The 23,831-nt window shown below is 37.4% G+C and overlaps 2 protein-coding genes across 11 annotated transcripts in view; both read left to right on the plus strand.

Annotated features, from left to right (window-relative positions):
- The first annotated feature begins 691 nt into the window (after positions 1-691).
- On the plus strand, positions 692-6,371 carry mal2 (mal, T cell differentiation protein 2). The gene is made up of 4 exons (XM_008432207.3): positions 692-994; positions 3,007-3,177; positions 4,658-4,858; positions 5,380-6,371. Exons 1-4 carry the CDS (start codon positions 878-880, stop codon positions 5,449-5,451), a joined length of 561 nt encoding a protein of 186 aa, XP_008430429.1. The 5' UTR covers positions 692-877; the 3' UTR covers positions 5,452-6,371.
- Positions 6,372-7,846: 1,475 nt separating this feature from the next.
- LOC103478387 (protein MTSS 1-like) overlaps positions 7,847-23,831 on the plus strand; it is a 50,373-nt gene continuing 34,388 nt past the window's right edge. For 7 of the 10 annotated variants that reach the window (XM_008432194.3, XM_008432204.3, XM_008432201.3 and 4 more), the window contains exons 1-3: positions 7,848-8,346; positions 11,691-11,752; positions 18,232-18,305. In XM_008432194.3, the coding sequence (XP_008430416.2) occupies positions 8,275-8,346; positions 11,691-11,752; positions 18,232-18,305 (208 nt within the window). In that variant the 5' untranslated portion in view covers positions 7,848-8,274. Of the gene's footprint in view, positions 8,347-11,259; positions 11,281-11,690; positions 11,753-18,231; positions 18,306-23,831 lie in introns of those variants that run through there. The other 3 variants (XM_008432196.3, XM_008432195.3, XM_008432200.3) reach the window with 3 other exon arrangements.

Genomic DNA, 23,831 nt, shown 5'->3' on the forward strand with positions numbered 1-23,831 from the left:
TAAAATAAATTGTCTTTACTGTAAATGCATGAAAAAGTGTTGTCTGTTTCTAATCAATACTCTTCTCAAAGCTCAAACTATTATTTACTTTACAACATGTCTGTGCTTCACACTGCTCCTGCATGTTGAAGTTTAAGCAGATCACACTCATTGTCTCTCAGCTTTCATATAATTTGACGTCCAGCAGGATTTAGAGGGGAAAAGTTAGATCTGCGGCCTTATCTGCTGGTAGATGTAATAGTTCACGAAAAGAATCAAGTGTTCTAACTGAAAACTGCTGCCTTCACTTGGAGTTGGATAAAAGATCAGCTAGAGAAGGCAGCAAACCTTTACAATATTGAAGCAGAATTGTCTTGTGTTGAGATCGAGGGTGTGGAATTATCCAAATAATTAACTTAGTTATTGTTTGCTCACAAAATCTATTGTCAAATTCATGTTAGGTATGAAGAAATGGAAGTAATGCAATTACTTCCACAGAATAACTACATTCCATTTAAATGTTGAATTAGTAGTCCAGGTGTGGAAATCAATACGTTGATATCATTCCAAGTTTATCTGAACATATCTTAAATAAAATAATAAAAAATAATTATAAGCTTGAAGGCTTTTTTTCTGGTTTTTGGCATGAAGTCAGAAGAAGGCTTCCTGGATCTAGAAACTTCCCTGCCTTCCTTGAATGCATCATCACTTTCCAAGGAGTGGCCGCTGCACCTGTCCGACCTGTTCGGGGGATACATGACTCCAGAGGAATTTCTCCCCCTTCTCCCGTCTCTTTTGTTCAGCGGCGAGTTTTCCTCTTTTTTTTTTTTCCTGAGTGTGGACCGTGTGAGAGCCAGAGGAGAGGAGAAGGGGAGACAGACAGAAGGCAGATAAAGAGATGTCGGAACCAGCCGCAAATCCCGCCGCCACCTCGTTTCCAACGCCAACTATCTCGTTACCTTTGGGACTGGAGGTGTTGAGGACCTACTCTGGAGTCCTTGTCTGTTTGGAAATAGTAAGTGATATTTTGCAAAAAGGTTGTTTCGGGTTATATTTGTACACATAGTTATCCATTGTGTGAATAGTTCTTATTTCTTTAGAAATGTATTACTAACTATTGAGTATAGATGTTGAGCAATCTAAAACCTTTTTATTCGGTTCTAAGAAATTGCTTACTGTCAGAGTTGTAAACAAAACGAACCAGTTCTCTCCGTGATTGCCTTAGGTGAGGCTTATTGCTTTGAAGGTAAATCTGACTTGCAGCTATAATAACAGGGTAGTTCATGCTTTTAGACATGTATTTTATTGCTATTACACTGACTATTTTTGCTATCATGAGTCGCCTTATTCCCATACTGCTTTATTTATGAGGACTAAAACAACCAATTGGTTCTGGTTTGTCCCTGCACTATAATGCCCTTTGACCTGCAAGGTGACCTCTGCATTGACTTTATATATAACCAATAATCAGTAGGATAATTTTACTATTAACTGGAAACACCATTGCTACTGAAGACCTTTATAGGCCTATGGGTGGAAACACTGGCATTCAAATGCTGACTTCCAGTCGTTATCAGAAATTGCGCCTTCCTGATAGTGGCGCCATTCAATTGATTTGGCAGTACTTGACTATAATGCATCAACTAGTGTTGCTTTGCATTGCAGTAGAACCAGTTGTCAAGTTTGTTTCGGTACTCTTATGACACATGGACAAATACAGTGTGCTGGTTTGTTATCCATCCATCCATTTTTTGTACACCCTTGTCCCTTAGTGGGGTTGGGAGGGTTGCTGGTGCCTATCTCCAGCTAACATTCCGGGCGAGAGGCGGGGTCACCCTGGACAGGTCGCCAGTCTGTCGCAGGTGGTTTGTTATATAAAATTCTATAAAAGATATGCTATGGGTATTTTATGTTTTGCTCCAGAATGTTCATTTTAATTTTGCAGTGGTGTCATACTCACTTCAGTTACACAAGTGTGGCATTTTTCTACTCAGCTTTGCACATCTAGAGATTGAAACTACCTATTCTACTTCTTTACAACTCAAATTCAGTCAGTTTGAGTGGAGAGCATCTGTGAAAATCAATTTCCAAGTATTCCCACAGATTCTCAAATGAATCCTGGACTCCTAGGCCTAGACTTTGATTAGGCCTTTATTAATGTACTTTAATCTAAATCCATTCAACTGTAGTTCCAGCTGTATATTTAGGGCCATTTTCCTGGAGGAAGGGAATACTCAGCCTCAGCATTAAGTGATTTCAACCACAACTGTATCCAACATCTGTCTGTTGTGTTCTTGGTTGTTATTATGCTGTTCTTCTCTGATGGATTAATAACAAACATCTGAGGGCTCCACAGAATAGCTGACACTATTTTTAAAAAAGTGAATCAAAAAGGAAATGGCTTGCATCAGAATTTATTTAGGGGAATTGCAATAAAGGAGGCTTAATAGAAAAATGCATGGCACAGGCTTGCGTTTCACACAACCTAAATAAAATAGGTAACACCCCCTCCCCTCTCCCTCCTCTACCCCCCTCCCAAAAAACAATTGAAACAGTTACATACAACATCTGATCATCAGCCAGTTTCAGGGTTTTTTGGGACATGTCCAAAAAATGAATATCTCAACTCAAATATCCAACTCCTATGAAATTATCACAATAGTAATGGCGCAAAAATATGGTGATTACAGACCTACCTCATGCTACAGTATGCGCACACCTTGTCTTCACTGAAGAAGATTCATTAATTTTTCATGCCAATTGTTTGGAGTGTTATCAATATATGGCAGTCCAACCTACTTTCTGAATAATTCAGCTAACAACTGTCTTGCAATAATGCATACTATGTTTAGAAAGTTGTACTTTTCTCATTGAATGTAAATCTTCGGTATAAAGAATAAAAAACAGTGTAAAGAAACCTTTTTTTTCTTTTCGAAAACCAATCCAAAAGAACAGCAAGGGCATCTGACCTAAACAAAGTCACCAAATTTGGAGAGTTTTTCTAATGATATTTCTTTCTATTTCTAGTTATTCGGTGGTCTGGTATGGATCCTGGTGGCCTCTTCCAACGTGCCCGTGCCTCTGCTGCAGGGCTGGGTGATGTTTGTGTCCGTCACCGCCTTCTTCCTCTCCTCTTTTTACCTCACTCTGCTCGTCACTGGTTTGGCTGACCGCATCAACACGGACTGGAACTTCTTGGTAAGTGGGACACTTACCTCTTTTTGTCCATAATCACACGTCAGGCTTTTTGTACGTCTACTACCTTATCTGTGCAAGTTAGATATTACATGAATTTCAGAACTTCCTGGAACTAAACAAGACCTTTAGATAGATATTCAAATGTCTCACAAATATTTTGGCCATCTACTGTAAATATAACAGTATGAGTATACTGTTATATTATTCACGGTAAGCTTTCTCTTTGATTCAAGAACCAAGCTTTAGTCCCACCAGATGTAGTGTGAAATCTAAACATATGTAAGTATTCAAACTATCTAGAGGAGAGTGACATTTATATTATTACATTTTATTAAAGCATGGTAAACTAGTGTTACAAAGCACCATTAGGGAGATAATCTAAGATTTGAAACAGGTAATCTCAAAAGCCACTTCATTATTTCACACAATATTTCCTCAGGTTTTCTGAAGATCTTTGAAGGTTTTTATTTTTGCTTTTTTCACCCCCAATTATTATTTGATTTAGAGTTTACACACAACAGCAAGATGAGCAGTGAACCAGATTGAAATAAAATGTCAAACTACAACTGGTAACAGAAGGATGGGTGTCTCTGGCCATGTGACATAGCACTGTTTGAACTTTTCCTGTCAAAGTCACAATAAAAACCTGAGTAATCATATTATTCTTCATGATTTAATTTTACAAGTCAGAAAATTTCTGTTTACATTTATGAAGTTTTAAAAAAAGCATCAAACAGGTTGCAAAAGACTTGGCACAGAAAGCAAATTTCACATCTTTCCAGGCCTTTTCAGGTAGCCTGTTGCATAAACTCACCAGACTGGGTGTACAATATAAAAATAGATTGTTTTCCCTGTAAAACATAAAATACATCAAGGATTGAGAAAGCATGGTGTTCTTACGTTATGTCACTGTAGTGGCCTCACATCTGGGTCAAGTCTGGACTCTCAGACAGAGCTAGCCTTTCCTCCAGCTCCACGCCCCGCTTCCAGGAGTAGCCGGGAGTGTAGGGTTGTTTGTTTTCAGCAGAACAATGAGTGACATGGTTGATGAGCTCACACCGAAACACAACAAAGGGCTCCTTCATGTCCAGCCACGCTCACAGTAGTCAAAAACAAACTCTCATTAACCCTCCTTCTTCAGACACACCCTGTCTCATTCTTCCCTCTCTCTCTCTTATCTTTTTAAGGCGTTTTTGTCTGACTTTTCTTGTATTTTGTTTTTCTGATTTGATCTCAATTGTATCTTTTCTCTTTTACTTCCAAGATACAGTAATTCAGGAGAATTATCTTGAAAGAATAAATTGGACTCAGCGGTGTCCTGTAGGGATAAATATTTACTTATTCTTGGACATGGGTCCTGTATTTACAATTGATATCTTACAAATGTTTATGTAAAAATGAACTCAGATCATTCCTGAAGATATTCATGGCTAAAATTTTATTCCAATTATTTCACATACATTTCCCTTCTCTTTCTCAGGATGTCTTCTACCACTTTCTAGCTTTGCTGTTCTACTTTGCTGCGTTTGTGTTGGAGGCGGCAACCACAGCAGCGAATGGGGGAGCTCACATCAACTCACTACCAAACAGCACTGACTCGGTCCTGTGCATAACCTTCCCTCGGGGCAACATTTTCACAGTGCTGAGCTACAGGGAGTACAGCATTAATGTGGCAGCCACGGTCAGTTCATTTTAACATAAATCAGTTATAAAATGAACTTCTTAATTATAAGTTTCACAAGCTAAGGAGCTGCAGTAAAATAGTAAAGATGTAGATTTACATTAGGTTGACAATAAAGCATATATTATTTATTCAGATGTTTGGGACAAAGCCATGTAAATATTAGGCAGTTTAGGGTAATTCATTTAAGGGTATGGTTTTCTTTCTCTGAGTGAAAAAATGAACAGTGTTGATATTTAAAAATAATTATAGTTCTCAACCTGCATATTATATAAAAAGACACATGACCTTTTTTTTATTTTAACTGTCTGACATTAATTCAGACTGATGGTTTCCTGTTTAAACTCAGTTATGATGATCAAAATTATGTATTTTCTAAATGCCTGTCTTGAGTTTTATTGAGGATGTATTTATTATTTTAAAGTTTATCTTTTTACTTGTACTATTTATGTCTGCTATTTAAGATATAGTTTAAAGTTTGTTTTTGTTGGCTTAATTGTGTTTTTTTTTCTTTGTCCCAGATATTTGCCTTTGTGGTAACTCTTTGCTACTGTGGCAGTATGGTGATGGGGTTCAAGAGATGGAGGAAGTGACCAGGAGAATGAACAGAAAGTAACATTACATCTGCATTATGATGTCAGCATGTCTGCCAGACAAAAACAACCCGACCATTCAGTAATTCATCGACGTCCACTTTTGTTCAGTGAAGCACATAATGTATTATCTTCCTAATGTGACCCTTTTGTCAAATAGCAAACCCTATATCAAGTAAAAATGAAGAAATTTCTTTATTGGAAAAATAATTATTTGACACCCCATGCAGACAGGACTTACATAAGTTCAGTCAAGAGTCCTTCAGTCAAAACACAATGGAACTTAGAAAGAGAACTGAGAGGGCTTTATACTCTAATTTGTATTTTAAGACTTTGGAAGATGAAAACAATGCATGAAAAACATTTTTTTACTCATGGAATTTAAAAGATGACGCATTTTGCTTTTAAATCATATTTTAGCTACATTTTTTGTTGATGAGTTGAAAACATATGTGATATCACTGGATGTTGCTTTGAGGACTGTCAGATACTCCCAATAAACTTGAGAATAAAAGTTTTTTTTCCAGTATTATAGGAAACACACTGAATCAAACTTTGTCATATATAAATGAGAATTAAAAATTAAACTAGGTTAATCTGTGAATCTGGTAGTTTATCATAAATTAATCATGTAATCCTTTCAGCAATAAAGAAAAAACACAAAAAAGGGTAAAATGTTTCAAACATCTGTATGTTCTGAAAAGCATTATATTAGTATTTGGTGTTTTATATTTAACTTTGTATTATTTAACTGCTTTAACTGATTTTAAATGTCACATGATTCATAATCATTTATTGTGCACTGTTGTTTGGACTATTAATTTATGAGAGTTTTAGATTAAACATTTGTTTTGACTAGTGCTACTTTTGAAAACAAATGCATTTTGGAACTAAAGAAATAAAATATTTGAAACCTTAAATGTGTTTTTTTATTGGGTATACTATAGATATGTTTATATGGAGTAACCAACAGAAATAAGATTATATATCCTACTCATACGAGCTTTTAGAATGCAAAATTCTTATTAGAAGTGAAATATTCATTTTTCTTTCTGGCAATGACAAAACCAAGTAATACTCCTGACTTTTCCCACTTTTCTTTGTTTTTTATATTATACAAATAGCACATAACTTACATTCATATGGAATCTAGAAAAAAGCACACGTGTATCTAATAAACTAGCATCACAGTTGAATAATCAAACGTCCTAATTTGAACAGAAACATGCTTAAAAAAAACTTAAGCTAAACCAGTACGTTAGTCATGTACTCACAAACACTGGTCCACATTCCACCTGGTCTTGATGAGGGTTACCTGAATAATGGAATGGACAAGTGTTTGGAATGGACAAGAGATTTTCCCCAGTCTAAAGGGTTTGAAGAACTTTTACTGCACAGGCAAATATTGTCAAATCAATATATGACACACTGATTCAGTATCTTTTACCAGGAAGTATGTGTCAAAAGATACTTCAACAGATATAAGTTTAAGGGTAAGTATTACTTTTGCAATCAGGTTAGTTTCTCATTTTCTTGTCTTCAAAAGGTCTTGGTTGTTTTTTTTAAGTCGAATTGTATGGGGATGTCACATCACAGGTTGGAAATTGTATTTTCATTGTTTCATTCTTATTTTACAGAAATGTAAAATAATGTATTTCAAAACGGTGGTGTAGACTTGTATAAGAATGTAGGTGTGTCCCCTCTGTGAAAGTAATGAAACAGACTTAAAGTCTTTCAATTTCACAAATTTGCTCTAAAAATTGAGGGGACCCAACTCAAGCGTCTGAATGGTGTAATATTTATTTAATCCACTAGGTGACATCCTATTTCTACAGTAATTTTTTAAAGACGCAAGCTCCCGTTTTTATCGATTTTTTCCCTTTCCCGTGTAGTAACAAATCCTCGCTTTTTAAATGGAATTATAAAACTGAATCCTGGATATTTTTTTAAGTCAAGGCTAAGAAAATAAGGACATATAGTTTTATATCAGTGTGTTAACTTCAAAACAAAACAAATCCATCACTGAAAATATTAGCTATTTAGATTGCATCTATATGCCTTTAGTTCTTGCCAGAACTTTGAGAGAATACAGCCAATTTGATGTACGTGCATGTTTTCTTCACGTATGGATGACAAACCGGAAGTTTATGAAAAAAATTTCACAATAAGACAGTAACGCGTGATGAATGTATCGAACCTGTCAAGCAAATTGTGTTTACATTTATGACTGTATTCAGGTTAAAAATATACGTATACATGTACCCGATTCTAGACATTTCGTAGTGTTTTTAGATCGTTGTTAACGGGCACCAAAGCCTATTAAATGTTCGAGGAGCTTTTATTTTGACGAATATTGTCTATCGGATGTACATTTATAAATTGGGAATGCTTGACTATCACAATGTTCTCAGTTTTAGAAGCATAGAGAGAGTGAGCACAGTGGGTATTTACTTACCTGTCGGGATACAGAGAATCATTATCGTATGAGCATTTTGGATTAGATTCCTTCATTATCAACTTGGTACAGATTGAATTCCCAGTCTAGTCATGGATCTAAACGAGGCGTCGTGGAGGGAAAAATGGGGTTTAAATTTCTCTTTTTTTCCAAACAGCTTCTTTTGATTTTAAGCGCTGCCCCAGAGCAGGACTGGACTGTGTTTTTAAACACACCTGACTGCGGTAAAAACTGATTTTTCTCAGTATTCTCACAGTAGACATTTTTAATTGTTCGCTTAGTCCTCCTTATTCAGACTTTTTGGGAAGTTTTGACTCCCTTGGGCAGCGGAGGCAACTGGGACTGACCACCGGAGCTGGTCCTGAAAAATGGAGGCTGTTATCGAGAAGGAATGCAGCGCTCTCGGAGGACTCTTCCAGACAGTCATTGCAGACATGAAAGTAAGTTAAAGAAACTATTAAGAGCACAGTTGGTGTTAACGTAAAGCAGAAAATCCCCCAAGCCGCCCGAACTAAATTGTTTTATCTTAAACGGATGTACCAGCCGACCCTTGGTGAAAAACCAGCTAAGTTGGTAAGAGAGGTAGAGTTGAACTAAAATATACTTTTTTGGATTACAGTTGGGTAGAGCTATTATTCTAACATTAATTGCAGTATATTTGGACTGTGCTCCAGTTATAATATTGGATACCTTTTTGATCCAACTTGAAATAAATACAGCAGCCATCACTTAAGTCCAACTAGGACAGTCAGAATTGGGGCATATAACTTTTGATGGTATTCTTGATTGAGCACCATGAGACCATTTACACCCTCCCCAGCTGTTGTATTTGCCTGAAGGCACGCTGGAATGTAGCTATCTGGGCAGAAAATTATCCACAAGGTAGGAAGACTTTGACATGCTCGGGTCAAATGTCCAGCCTCTGGGTCTGCTGGAGTAAAGGAGTTTGTTATGAATACAGCTGAGGTATTCAGCACCTCTCGGTGTCCCATACCGCTCTGCTTGTTCCTCTCTGTAACTTACTGGTAAAATGGTGCCAGATAGTAGTGAGGACATGCAAATACTGAGTATTTTTGTCTTCATGTGAAGTATTCAAATTTTCATTCATAGTTTTTATGGTACAACTGATAGGAGAATGTAGTTTTGCACGTTACACTGGCTTTCTATATTTCAGCTTGAAGTGTTTTTTTTGTGAGCAGGAACGGCATTACATGTAGTGCTTGAAGTATCTGTAAAAGTATTCACACTATCTGTACTTTCCCCCTTTTTTTAATCATGCTATATGCACAAAACTCAATGTATTCTATTGGGATTTATGTGACTGCATCAGAAAGTAGTGCATAATAAAGTAAAAGTGTACGATGCATGGTTTTCAAACCTATTGACAAACGAGCATCTGAAACTTGTGGCATCCATTTGTGTTCTGTGGTACACTCAACTGCCTTCTCAAGTCAGCTAATTAGTTAATTAAGTCCACCTGGGTGCAATTTAATCTGGGTCTGACAAACTTATTTTAAACTCAGAGGTTTTGTACTAGAATTGTCAACAGATGGCATCATGAAGATCAAGGAATACACCAGTTTTGGGGTATGGTTGTTAGGAAAAACATCTCGGTGAGCACATCACAGTTCAATCATTCATCTGAAAAGGAAAAGAGGGTTTGGCATGGCTTCTGACCTACAAAGACCTGTCGGTTCTCTTAGACCACAGGTGTCAAACTCCAGTCCTCAAGGGCCGCTGTCCTGTAGCTTTAAGATGTGCCTCTGCTGCACTATACCTCAATAGAATAATTAGGCCATTAGCAAGGCTCTGGAAACGTTTTTTACACAAGGAGGAGGTAATTAAGCCATTTCATTCGTGTTTTGTACCTGTGGCACATCTAAAAACTGCAGGACAGCGGCCCTTGAGGATTGGAGTTTGGCACCCCTGGCTTAGAATGATTGGCAGAAGAAATGGCAGCATCATGCTGTGAAGATGTTAAGCGGGGAAAGAGAATCTGGTCAAAACTAGTAGGAAGATTGATGGAGCTCATTCCTGGAAGAAAATGAGTTGGAAGCTGTAAAAAACTAAAGGGTAGTGCAGATTCTAACCATCCAGCAGGAAAAAAAACTGAAGCTTCAATGGAATATGTTGGAATTTCCCAGTCAAAGCAATTGAGAATTTGTGGCAACCCCAGAAAATTACCTTTCACCGATGCTTACCCGTTGAACCTGACTGTGTTTGAGCAATGTTGTAAAAAGAAATGGGTAAAAACTTCAGTCTGCAGATGTCCAAAGCTAGTAGAAACGGCTCCAAGACCTTGTCGGAGCTAATGGTAGCAAAGGGTAGTGTTGCAAAGATTTTATTCTGGGGTGGCTGATTATAAACTTGTCTGATCTATCACATAAATTATTTGTATGGACACTTGTAGAAAGTTTCCATACAAAGAACAAAGAAATTGTTGTTCTTTGTAGAAGACCAAAAATTTACAAGGTTTCATAACAACTTTGCATTTATAATGACTGGTAGCTCCTTGGTGCCAACATAAAAAGGGACATAGTACAGTGATGATTCCTAGTAGCTCAGGTAGATATGAAAATAAAGGTAATAAATGTACAACTTTGCACAAGCCAGCAGCACAGGAACATATCTTGTAACATATCTTGTTCATTTTCGAAAAACGCTTTGCGCAAGCTGCTTCAGGAGAAAACCCAAATTACTGAATGGTCAAAGAGACTGTGTTTGCTTATTTAAATATAAATTTGACATTCAAACTCCAGAACATTGTGCAGCCTGTTAGGTGGCCTTATGTTTAATAGCCTGAACGTCTTTAAGGTCTAGTCTGTCAACAAGTAATAGGAAAAGTATACGAAGTCAAAAGTGAGGCTTAGAAGTGACTGTATTAAAAGGATGTTAGGTTAAAACAAATGGAGTGAAGGATTGGAGCCATGCAAAAACGTGAAAGCTTGCGGTAGAAATGCACCAAAAGGTGCAGTAGTTGCGTAATACGAAGAAATTTGGACTGTGGGTCAAATGAGTCGACTTAATTGTTGGGTGTTATGTTTGACAGTACAATATGACATTCCTCAGGCCCCTGATACTAGTTCCAAAGCAGTGACAAAATGCACAGATTCTTTAGGGAGCTTTCTCTCTTGCTTACAAACTTGTTAGCCTTCTCTCTTTCATTCATTTGGCCTTGTTCTCTGCAGCTGTTTGGGTACAGAGCTCCTCATCTGCTTTTTTAGTCCAGAAATTTTGAAGAAGAAAAAAAAAAACCTGTCCCATCTGGACCTGGACTCATTATACCATAGCATTAGTGCACTCATTGTTTTGGATTGTTTCCAAAGGAGGCCCATGACCCATTTTGCAGCCTAACACGCAAGGAGGACATGATGGTAATCTCTTATTTTACTCTTAAAAATGGCAGAAGTCTGACTTTAATTGAAGTAAATTAAACGTAGTTTTCAGGAAACGATTTGAAACTATTATACTAAATTTTACTCTTTTTTTTTTTAATATTTATTTATTTATTTTTTTTGGTAAACGAATTGTACCCTGATATCTTAAAATCACGAAACAATCAGGTCTAATTGCAAGTATTATTAAAACGTAATGTTAGAAATGACTCAACAGGGCTGCATTCATGAGAAAACCTGAGCTGGCGTTAACTCTGTTCAGGTGAGGCCAGGCATCTGGATTGAGCCATAGGTTTTAAGCTGTTATGTTCATAACTGTGGGAAAAAGTAAATCTGTTCCGACGGTAAAATTGCATCATGCCATTTTTTTTTTATCTCTGTTCCCACAGAGCAGCTGCCCTATCTGGGAAGATTTTATCACCAAGGCAGGAAAACTGCAGTCACAGCTCAGGTGAGTGTGTGATAATGTGCACATATTGCATTTTTGAATGTTTGTTCAAATCTTAATAAGCAAAACTTAAATTATGTTTTAAACTACGTAGGAGCAGAAATAACTTTTTAAAAATTATTTTCTATTAATATCAACAATGTAATAATATAGACTTTTAACAAAGGAAGAAACCTATGTGTAAAACAAAGTCGAAATATTTATAAACAACTGGTAAAAATGATAGATATGTGTGGAGAGATGTTATCCACATATATTATAATCAACCATATTCTGTTGTAACTTGACCTCATAGTGAATTGTTGCCAGAAGCCGTTTCAGCCCTCCTTTTACCATTCATATCAGTGGAGCTCATGCACATCTTATATGCATAACAGATTTAATTTTCCTTTTTCTCCTTTAGGGAAATTATATATAACCTTGAACAAAATGTTAAAAGGAACTAAGATTATAAAAGTAATTCATTTGCTTAGTTAAAATCCTGAAAAATATGCGGCATATGTTACAGTTTTGTCCAGAGACATTCCTTTGGTGCCGTAGCAATCAAATCAGTTGAACCATATGCCTAATAATCATAAACCCAATTTTGCAACTGATTTTGTATCTAATCTACGCTTTTACTGTAGCCATATAGCCTTTAATAACAACAATTATGTTTACAGAATTGCTTTCTTTCCCAACACTAATCGGAGCGTCCTTATGTAAGCTTCAATCACTTTTTTCTTATTTAATTCACCTTCTAAAGACAGCTTCAGGCTTACTCGTTTCAAGTCCTTGTAAACAGCAGTCACCTCTCCTAGTTGGGTTTAAGTGACCACGTGTCAGAAGACAAACAACTTACGACAACGAAAATAAAAGATCTTTGTCCAACAAGCACGGCAGATACAGACATCCCGTGGTTTTAATTATTCTTTGATTAACTGTGCATGGCATTTCCCCAGCAGTGTAGGTGTCCACGTGTCCTCATGCTGAGACACTTACTGACAGCTGTATAAAGGTTCAGTGACACAATAATAATCGCCTCGGTATCCCATTGTTCTGTTTACCTCTCTATTAAGGTTGATTATTGCTGAAATGTTGTTCGACTCTCTCCATCATTTAGGGGTCAAATATGTGACCCTGCCATCCAAAATGCCCAAGGAATATTTGTTAGCTTGCTGCTAATGACTGGCAGTTTTAAAAGTACCATGTTAAAGTTTGGTCATCAGGCGAGTGTTAAAAAAAACAAACAAATTTCCTAACATCCCCAGTGAAACTAAGTGTGAGCTATAGCAATATATTATAGTTTACAAGTGGTGTAATTTTTCTCCACATGTGTTTTGCTTTCCAAACAAGTTACAAAAGGGGCTATGTATGAGAATTAAAATGTCAGCAGTTACCCCTTCTGACCGTCATTGCAACCCAATGATCAATAGCTCTCTCATAAATGACTCAGAATAATTGTCTATAATTCATTCATATAGATCCAGTTTCCATTAAGATAAGAGCTACTGCTTCAAATGGTTCGTTCCAGATGTTTGTTAATAATGTAGATTTGGTTAAATGCGCAACTCGGAATAATAATCCTTAGCGAGTTCCAGCTACCGTTTCTATGTGGTTAAAAACAAAAATACGTTATTTTAAGAGTCCATATCCACACAAAAACAAATCAGCCTAATTATGCGTAGGTACAGTAGAAACCATTGCATTTAAATGTACTCTGTGTTCTCCCAGAATCACTCAATGAGAGCTTTCAGAAATGTTTACTTCCTGCTTTACACTGAATGTCATTCATGGAAAGATGACTACTCTGTGGTATATTTAGACTAGACTTTTCCAGGTAAAGTACAGCCTGCGACCTGGTCCAAACAGAGGAGTGGTCATGATACTAGGCTCTGTGTAGAGATTTTTCTTCCTTTATGCTGTGTTTGCCAACATGTCTTGTTTTTGGAAACTAACATGTAAGATCCTTTCTGTCCATTTTTAGACCTGCTTCCAGTCATTTTTTTACACTTTTTTGTTTTCCATAAACCCCCAATTGATGGACCTCTGTAATCTGTTTGGGAACTGGACTATTCTGAGCAGCTAACACATGCATGTAGTAAAACACAAACACACCCACCTTCTCATCTTGGTCTGGATAAGTTACCAGCTAGTAGTGGTAGAAGCATATGTCACTGGGTGTATTGCAGCCAAAGGCGGTCTACTCTGTAATTAAGCCCCTCTGCTCCCTTTACAAAGCGGCCAGCATATGAGCCAATTACAGTGTAGTGACAGTTTGGTGGGGTTTCATTTCCTTAAAAAAACATAAATGTGTTTTCTGGTAATGGAAATGGATCCCTCTGACACATGCTTTAATATTAGGTAATTTCTCTGTAAATCTGCCAGCCTTTTTTTGTGGTTGATGCTGTTGTATCAGTTGAGCTACAAGTTCATACAGTGTTGAAGCACTATTTGGAATATTTCAATTATCTTCTGAAGTTCTGATCTAAATTTGGTGTTTTTATATCTGATGCAGGCTTTAAAGGGGGTTCCTACTGTACGAGGATACATTAAACACTAAGTACTTACTGTGTGATAAGTCAAGCATATTATGTTTCTGAGACAAGTTCAGCCAACTCAACCTCTTTCTATGATTCGCATTTAGTCACATTCCAGCTTCAGCTTCTCTAAGAATAGATGAGAGCAGCAGGACTGAATGTATCATTGTCGTAAAGAGTACTCTGCTGTACTGTGGCGTTCTCTGCAGGGAGTTCAGATTGGCCTGGCCAAGGCCTCGTGGAATAGATATGTTAAAGTCATTTGTCTTGACTTATAGCAGGGGTGTGTGCAGATTTTAAAACCAGTGGTAGCAGTCAGGTCCTTGTTGGAGTATGGCTCACAGCTTAAGCGCTTGCTGGACATACAGTGCCTTAGAAAAGCATTCACACCCTTTGAGATGTTTTACTTTTTGTCACTAAGCAACCACAAACTTCAAAGGTGTTTTTGGGAGTTTTTATGTCATAAATAATCTATACTCTCCTTTTGCTGTGATACTTCTAAGTAAAACTCGGTGAATTGTCTCCTGAAGTCTTATATTTACTAGAGGGAATCCACCTGTGTGTAATTTGCGCTCGGTATAAGTGGAGCAGTTTTGTGAAGCCAGAGAGCAGTTGGAGAACATTAATGAATTAATGGCATTACAAAGTCCAAAGAACTTTGTAATGCCATTACAACTTCATCCACAACTGGATGAAGTTGTGGAAATGTCACAAGAAGAGATGGGTCATAAGTCAACACCTCAATCTTTGAACGTCTCCCACAGTGCTGGAATCAACTATCCAAAACACTTTGGAACAACTTCTTAGGTGCAGAGACCCACAGCTCGGGTGGGACAATCTGTAGACAGGAGTAGTGGTGTTTGTGCACTCTGTAAATCTGGACTTTGTAGAAGAATAACCAGAACAAAGTCATAAGAAAATCAAGTTTAGGTCTTTCTTAAGCATGATTAGATTTTATGGGCAAAATAATGGAGCTAAATACATGGCAGTTCTGGAAAGCACTATACATCCAGGCTCACTGAGCTTGAGCTGTTGTGCAGATAAGATGATAATAAGCATCCAGATGAGCAATGGACACGTACCCAAAAAGACATGTTGCTGTACCTACTGCAGTAGGTGTCTCTGCAAAGTACTACCTCAGTGAGTCCGGATACAATTCAGATTCCCATTAGTAAAAACAACCATGTTTCACTTTTCTTCCTCTTCACAAGTTTACACCCTCTTATGTTGGCTTATGATAAAATTCTAATAAAATACGTTGAAATTTGTTGTAATTGAAAGATTTCAAGGAACTTTAGCAGTGCACCTGTAAATGAAAGCAATGATTATAGCCACATGACTCGGAGCTGAAACAAGGATGCTGAATTTTTGCCTGCACAAGAAAATAACAAATGTACCATTTGTTCATCCCCAGTTGAAATGTGAATTAAACTAATCATTATGACTTGGATTGCAATTATTGTTCCTTAACATTTTGCATTCAGTTGTACTGAAAGCAGGTTTTAAGCCACTTATCACACAAATCCACTTTTAGTTAATGATTTAATCTTTGGTGAATGTGATTTGGCTTCAAGCACCTGAAAAATATTATCCATAGACCAGTAAGGGCACGTAATAAATAAGTGGAGCCAGATATCAGAGGCTGTTATGGTGCCTGTGTGGGGCTTTAAATAGAAAGGCATCTGCGTGTGCCTGTGCGTGTGTTTCTTTTTCCATTTGCAGGACACACCCATGGATCTCCTGGTCAGCTCTCCCACAAAACACCGCCTGTTAACCAATACTGCATTAAGTTTCTGAGTGAAAAAGGACAAGATTGTTCGGTGGAAGAATATTTGGTCTAACCCAGCTTTTGGTTCGCTTTTCTTATCGAGTTGTGAAAGGCTGCTTTGTGATAACCTGAACACAGAAATCTTTTCCTGCATCTTCTGAAAATACAAGCTGAAAATCACCCCAATCATTCTGTTGTATATGTTAAAAAAAATGCTTCTCAAACAAATTAAATATTCAGGTAAAGCGAAAACAATCTTTAGTCTCTTCAGAATTGAAATCCTACCCTTATCTTTTATTTACCTGATGCCAGCATGTAATGGTGATGGAAATTCCCAAGTCGTTTATGGAGGTTTTCTGCTGCCACATAGAATAACAAGTGTTTGCAAATTACCCACTCGGCGTTAGAACAAAAGAGCCTGTGTGAGTGAACAAACTTTGGAAAAATTCTTGACAATTGTGTTACTTTGTGTGGTATGCATCACATACAAGTGGCCTAGTCTCCGTAGCGGGGAGCTCATATATCATGTTCATGCTCCTGTGCACACTAAGCTTCTTTCATCTTCATACTTGTGGTCATAATCCTGCACCGTCTGCTGTTTCTAAACCAGACCAACGTTGTGGAGGTTAACCAATTACCTTGATTGCTAAAAAGCAGCAAGTTATGAACTTGCATAATAGCTGATCCTTCAGGTACTTGAATAAGGAGCCAGTTGAGTAAGATGAGGGTAATTTTAAAACAAAATCATAATCTTTCACTAGTTGTACACTGATTTATACGTTTAACCGGTCTTGACCCTCTCGTCTGTCCCTGTGCATGTTCAGTATTTTCTCATTTACTAAATAATAAGATGATGGGAAAATTAGGTCAGTTTGGCAATTACTTCACGCCCTTTTTATTTCAACGCAGGACTCAACTGAGTTGATCCCACACTGATCCCTTCATTGACCTGGAAGTGAAGCAAACTCAGCGTAATTACGGAGACATTCTTCACTCAGCAGGGCTTGTTCAACCTGTAGTTAAAACACGTGTATTACGGTACATGTTGTTGAGTTGTGAAAACATCGACCTTGATGTTTACTTTCCAGAAACCAAATGCATGTACATGTTTTGTGGTTACGCTTGTGTAATGTGTCTTGTTTACACGTCTACACCTTTTCATAAAAACAGCTTTTGATTTTTATTCTTCAGGTCGCATGTTTGATAAATTTCAGCTTATTGGTACACCTCTATGAAAAGATATTTACAACCTTAAAGATGGTTTGTTTTGGCTTTTTTGACACACTTAAATGTCAGATAACCTGTGTAAATGCAAAAAATGGCTTTTGTGTTGGGATTTCATTTATAAAGGGAACAAAGCTATCTGATTCAACTTGGCCCTGTGTAAAAATATAATTACTGCCATTGGTAAATCATCTGTTTACTTTGATTAATTGCATTCTCTTGGTTCAATTTCATGAGTCAATCCCAGGTCAGGTTACATTATGTTGGTGAAAACGGCTCAGAGTACAACATATGATGCCCCTGATCAAAAGAAATTCAAGAACAGACAAACAAATTTCTTAGCAACTAGGAGTTTGGGAAATGTTACAAAGGGCTTTGGGACTCCAGCTATTCACAATGGGGGTCATTATCCACAAATGGAGAAAACATGGAACAGCGGTGAACGTTCGTAGAAGCAGGTGGCGTACAGTAACCCTTGATCCTGACTTGTCACTGACATTGGCCCCTCCACCACTCAAAATATCTGCTAATTTGGCACATTTGACAGCATTTTGCACAGATTTTTTATTTTTTTTCCTCTTCAGTTTTTCAGCCCCAATCTTCCCATTCGCCTTTCTTATTAGCATGTTTGCTAATTTAGCCTGCTCCTCATACTTTCTTTTTTTAAATTGGCAGGGCTCGCTCGTATCTCCCCTTAGTATGCAAAATATCAGACTAAACCAGTCTGACATTTCATTGACTGTGACGTGCCAAAGCGGCAGTGAGGGCGGCTGTGTGGCAGCCTTGATGCTCTTTATAGGATAAAGGGGGGAAAAAAAAAGAGAAACAATTCATTGTGTTCAGCCTGGAAAAGACTGGCTGTTCAGGAAACCTCTCAAACCTCAAGATGGCCAATCCAATATTATCGTCCATTCTCATATGTTGGGTGGGGAAAGTAATGTTTGCCTTATGAATCTGTTTTCCTGTCTTAGGGCGACAGCGGTGGCCGTCACGGTCTTCCTGGATGCTTTCCAGAAAGTGGCCGACCTGGCCACCAACTCAAGAGGTAGGAATAGTCTCTGTAATGTAGTTAACCCAAAATGTTTGACAGCCATGTCACTCTGTTTGTCTTTGCAACTGCATTATGTTGGACTCCAGCTCTTCACCCTATGGTGTGTGGAATGTCTGCGGCTCATTGGCTGTATTGTGTAGCTAATAAATCCATCAGTACGCTGTTTGAAGCTCTCTTGTTGGCTCTGTGTTTGACCTCTGCTCACCTTTTTTCCACTTTCTGTAGCCCAACCCCCCCACCTCTTCTACATCTGGGCTCTCTGCTGCTGCTCTGTTTTCATCCTGAATGTGTGAGAGTGGGAAAGTGGTAGAGTAACAGATCTCATCTTTCCCTAGCTTGGACACTTCCAGCCACGCACTGTCCTATTAATAGGAACTGAAACAGACACACACATTCATTACCTCAATCACAGGAGTGAGAGTGATAGAGGAGAGAAAAGAGCTGAAGGGAGGTGCAGGGAGTGATCATCCTCTCCTTCGCCCTCTTAGATTATATCAGTTTTTTGTAAAGGGGTCCGGATAAGTTAGCTGAGAAGCCTTGCATCACTTTTCCTCTGCCCTTTTCTCACTGACTTTGACTTGCAGTCTTTTTCTTTCGTTCAGCAGTATCACACAGTGCTTGCCATTTGGTGCACTGCAGCTCAGGCTTTATTTAGATTTAAGAAGCAAGGATAGATAATGAGCTATGATTTTCAACTTTTATGCACGGCAGGTAATTTACCTTCATGTGGTTGTGTGCAGCCGTATTACAAAAAGCTCTTAACTTATGCAGGTTTCTGCAGTGCATGTCAATCCTCTTGATGTAATCTAAATTGATGTTGGAGGTGGTTTTAAACCCAAAATGTTCTGACTTTTGTTTCTTTATGTTGTGATTAGATGGCTCAGAAAGGCTGTGGGTTTGGATTTTAATAACCAACCTCTACTAGAAGAGCGAATAGCTTCAACATAGAGTTAAGGGGCCATTTGTTCAGGCTTCAATCTGACAAAAAGTTTGTTACTTTAAATTTAAATAGTTAAAGATGATAATGTGGTTTAGTAAGGACCGTGCAGTTTAGTGATTCAGAAAAATGAAAAATTGCATAGAGGTTCAAAAAGCACACCAAGAGTTGACGATCTTTTCCTGAATAAGCTTGACTGGAAGGTGCTGTATTTACAAAACTTAGGACATGTTTTATGTTATAATTCTCATTTTTGGCTGAGTGAAGAGGTCAGGAATGCCTGCAGTAATTAAGATTAAAAACATGTTTGCATATACTCTTGTTTTTCAGCTTATCAGCTCTTTATACTGCCATTGATAACTTTGAGTTCAAAGAGTCTGTTCCTGTATCTACATTGATTAAAGTACTGAGACAATCTTCTTTTGGAAAGTCATAATTGCCAAGAGGCTGCTGAGGAATTATATTGAGATGCATTTTAATTCCTGACTTTTTAAAAAAAATACATTTTTTTTTCTATCTTTTGCTGTGTCTGTGTTCTTTCAAGTCTTATCCTTGTATCTACTTGCATCACCTGGCATTGAAATCAGTGGTTTGGAGCTCAAAGGTAAATGTTTGAAGAGCTAGAGTATAAAGCCGACAACAGTTTATCTCTTGTAACATCAATAAATGTAGCCGTAAAAGCAACCAGTGCACACAGTGAATGTTATTAAAGCCCTTAATCAAGAAACTGACCTTTCGGCAGCTTTTGTAAATAGTTTTATTTCCTTGAGAAATTAACATTAATGGTGCCTTATAAAGATTTAGACCTGTAGACTTTATGATATCTCATTAGAGTAAAGTTAATAAGTTTCATAACAAATCTCTTGACATGTCCATCTATGCAGTAGGCAGTCTGAATTCAAACACAAATGATCATAATTTACAACCTTTCCATTTTTAAGTCAACGCACCAACAGGGATCTTCTTTAATCAACAAATACTTCTGCAATAGTCCATGTTCAAAGCTCAACCACAAACCTTTTGAACAGTTTTGTATTACAAAGCAGACTTGATTTTCTCAACCCATCTATTTAATTGATTTTATATTCTCTGGTTTTCAACTTTCCATTCATTCAAACTGTTCAAATCTGGTCTGAAGTACACTGAGGTGTACTTTGGTATATCCAGCCTGCTTTCTCTGCAGACTTTTGAGGAAATCTTACCTACTGTTTACTCTTCATTGTATACTTATCTTTTCTCTTTTCCCAATTTTCCTTTTGTTTCAGACTAAATTCTTTTGAACACCATTTTTCTTTCTTTAGCTTTTCTTTATTTTAGCAGTTTCTGCTGCACAGTTGCTGAGCTTTGGTTACTTGATCTGTTTTCAAAATGGATTGGACATTTTTTAAGCATAATGCTGATTGGATGGCCCTGCATGTCAGGAGTTGGTTAGCAAACCAGAGCATACTTTTAAACTTTTAATCCGTTTAAATATTTATAGTATACGTCAGCTTAAATTCTCTGAGTTATCTTTGGGCAGTCAAGTAGAGAGACTAACACCACCGTTGTAAAACAAACCAAAGCCTTAAAAGGAAGGTGGGAATGTAGGAGAACAGCCATTAGAGAAAAGAGTAACCGTATGCCTCTCAGCCTAAAAACTTTTCCTTTCACTGTCTTTACTTTTTTCTTTCTTGGGTATATACATTTTATATAAAATATATATGTTTTAATTATGCATTTATTTTACATGCAAGCCAGTTTTGGAAAACATCAAAATATTATGTTTGAATACTGTGGCTTTAAGCTGATATCTTTGTCGTTAAAAAGCCAGCTTGTTGCAACTAAAACATTTTCTTTCTACCATTAATGTGGAAAGGAGAATAATTCAATGAAATGAAAAACAAGCAAATTGTTGAGGTAAGAAGTGAGGTTTCATTTGCAACTTATGAGTTCAAAATGATCTAAATGACATAACTGTACAAAGGTAGCAGTAAGGAGAAGGGGACAAAAATATCGACAAAAAAATACAGAATAGGTTTACTTATTGTGGACCTACAGAGTTGCTGGTGTCTTCAAACAGGGTAACAGTTGGGATAGGACTAATTATTTTATTTAATTTTCAACTCATGTCGGCTTTATTGAATTAGCATGTTTTGTAGCCTGACTTTAGAGGGATACTCATAGATCTGCCAGGATAAAACAATGACTTTGACTGTCTGAGAGACAGATGAAGCTGTTTTCAAGACTTTGCTAAATTTGCACTGAAAGGACACAGAACCTGGTTAGACAAAAATGACTGCACTTCTAAGTAGGGGTGTAGTGATACAATAATTTCACGATACGATATGCGCTATTCTGGTCACGATACGATATGTATCACGATATTTGTTGAGCGATACAATTTGATATGATTCAGTGCATTTTTACGATTTTCTGAACGATTTTAGAAGGACAGTGATTTTAGTGACATTTTGTGTTCCATAGACTTGAATTTAGTTAACTGAAAACTGATTAAAAGCACCAACTACACAATACCTGAATCTGATTGGACAGTCTAACAGTCTGCAGCTGGACAAAATGAACCAAAGATGCAGTGAGAGAATTAGTTTCTGTCATTTAATTCATGTGGATTTGATACAAAACTCAAAAGTTTAAACGGCAATCCAGGAGCAGAGTGGGGAGATCATCAGCCTCTGTAGACTCTCAATATGCAAATGATTGCACTTATGTTTTTTCTTTTGGACACTTTTGGACACTCCAAAATGTTGTTGCATTTTGGAGTAAAAATGCAACCACAAATGCAGTCTTTTGGACTGTGGGGAAAAAGGCTTTTCTACCTTGGCTCCCGGAGTTAGCCATGGCTGTAAGCTGTTTACTACTAGCTGCTAAAGTAGTGGCTCCGCCTCACTACGTAGTGATCGACTCCCTGCAGCTACGCAGCGCCGGTATTCCCCTTCTTGAATCTGAGTAGCTGCCTCTCAGACTGCCAGGATCTCATCGTTCTCTCAGTCTCTGATACTCTTTGTTTGTTGCTAATAAGAATGACCGATCAATCAGCCATTGTTATTATGGAAATCCTCACTGCGCCGCGGATTCCGGCTGGGGTTTTTTCCTCTTCGTCTTCCTGCTCAAAACACAGCGCAGCTGCGCGCCCGCTTCGGATGTTATCAACCCATGTTCATTCTTAAGGTAATTCTTTATATACAGAACAGAAGCCGCTAAGCTAAAAACTAATTATGCAGTGATGCTACCAGTCGAAATTTGCATTAATTTCGCAATCTCACTGCTTTTGCAGCTGCTCCGTTCGAGCCCCTGCTCCTTTCCGCTTCTCCGTTTCGCTTCTCTTTTCACGGTTACTTGCGCAACTTTATTTTGTTTCTCAGCAACAAAATACAGCCTATCGTTTTTTATTGAAGATTTTACGTGTCCAAAAACACAGGAATCTAATGTTAAGTTTCGTACGTTTGGAAGCTCATTCCCTCTCACATAATCTGAAATGCCGGGGAATGGCGGCGCTTTTGACATTTCTCTGACATTCGGAAAAATATGGTTTACTAATTTTAGCATAACTTCGGTTATACTTGGCCTATTAACACAATTTAAAAACTGGTGTGTAATTTATAATGTGCACTTTAAGCTCAAGTTGAAAGTGAGACTGAGGGAGGCGGAGTCTTGCTGCTACGCCGTAACAAACTAGACGTTAAAAAGAGCTATAAGGCTATGGACCCTTATTGTTGAACGGATCGATACTCGCGGATGAAATTTCCGAGGTAGGAAAATATCGATATATATCGCCGAACCGATTTATTTATACAGCCCTACTTCTAAGTAGGTAAAGTGATTATTCCAACTAAAGGTGTGATGGTTTAATTACATTGTTGGACTAAATTGCATTTGAGAGACCTTGTCTGCTTCCACATTTCCTAAGACATCAGAATATTAATGGGATTTTCTTCTTCCGGATAAGTATGGAAAAACAAAATAAAATGTGGAGTAACTTTTTGCAGTTCCAGAATATTCCCCGTCCTATTGTCAACATAACCAGTCAGTCATAATTGGTCATAGTTTTGTTTTGTTTTTTTATGATGGATCCACTTCCTCTTTTTTATCTTTCCAGATTTTATATTTAAAGCCTGACCATTACAAACATAATTTTGTACATTGTCATGTTGAAATTTTGTTTTTAATCTTTGTAAATGTAGTAATGCTGGACTTGGAGGACTTGGAACTGCTAAAATTTGACTTCAAATTTCCAACACATATGAAATGTGTTGGAAATTAAAACTATTGTTTTTGTACTTTTTTTTTTTTTAAAAATATGTGGCGTTGAACAGGGTCCAACCTTATATTGTTAGTAAGATTTGCTGCATGAATGTAAATTTATTCAAAGCTTAGCTTGTGGCCGTAAAAATCATCAGGTTGAAATAGAAACTGTAGGATTCACTCTTTCATGCTCTGAGTGCTTGAGCTACAAATATGTTTTTAAGCAGCTGCTGAATTACCAAACTTCTTCCTTTTGTAATTTTTTTCTTTTACTTTTGACGTTGTGACAAGCACATGGAGACAAATTACAGACAAAACTTGTCAATATATTTCCTTCCGTT

This window comes from Poecilia reticulata, chromosome 16, assembly GCF_904066995.2.
Source record: "Poecilia reticulata chromosome 16, P_reticulata-male-v2, whole genome shotgun sequence".
NCBI classification, from domain to species: domain Eukaryota; kingdom Metazoa; phylum Chordata; class Actinopteri; order Cyprinodontiformes; family Poeciliidae; genus Poecilia; species Poecilia reticulata.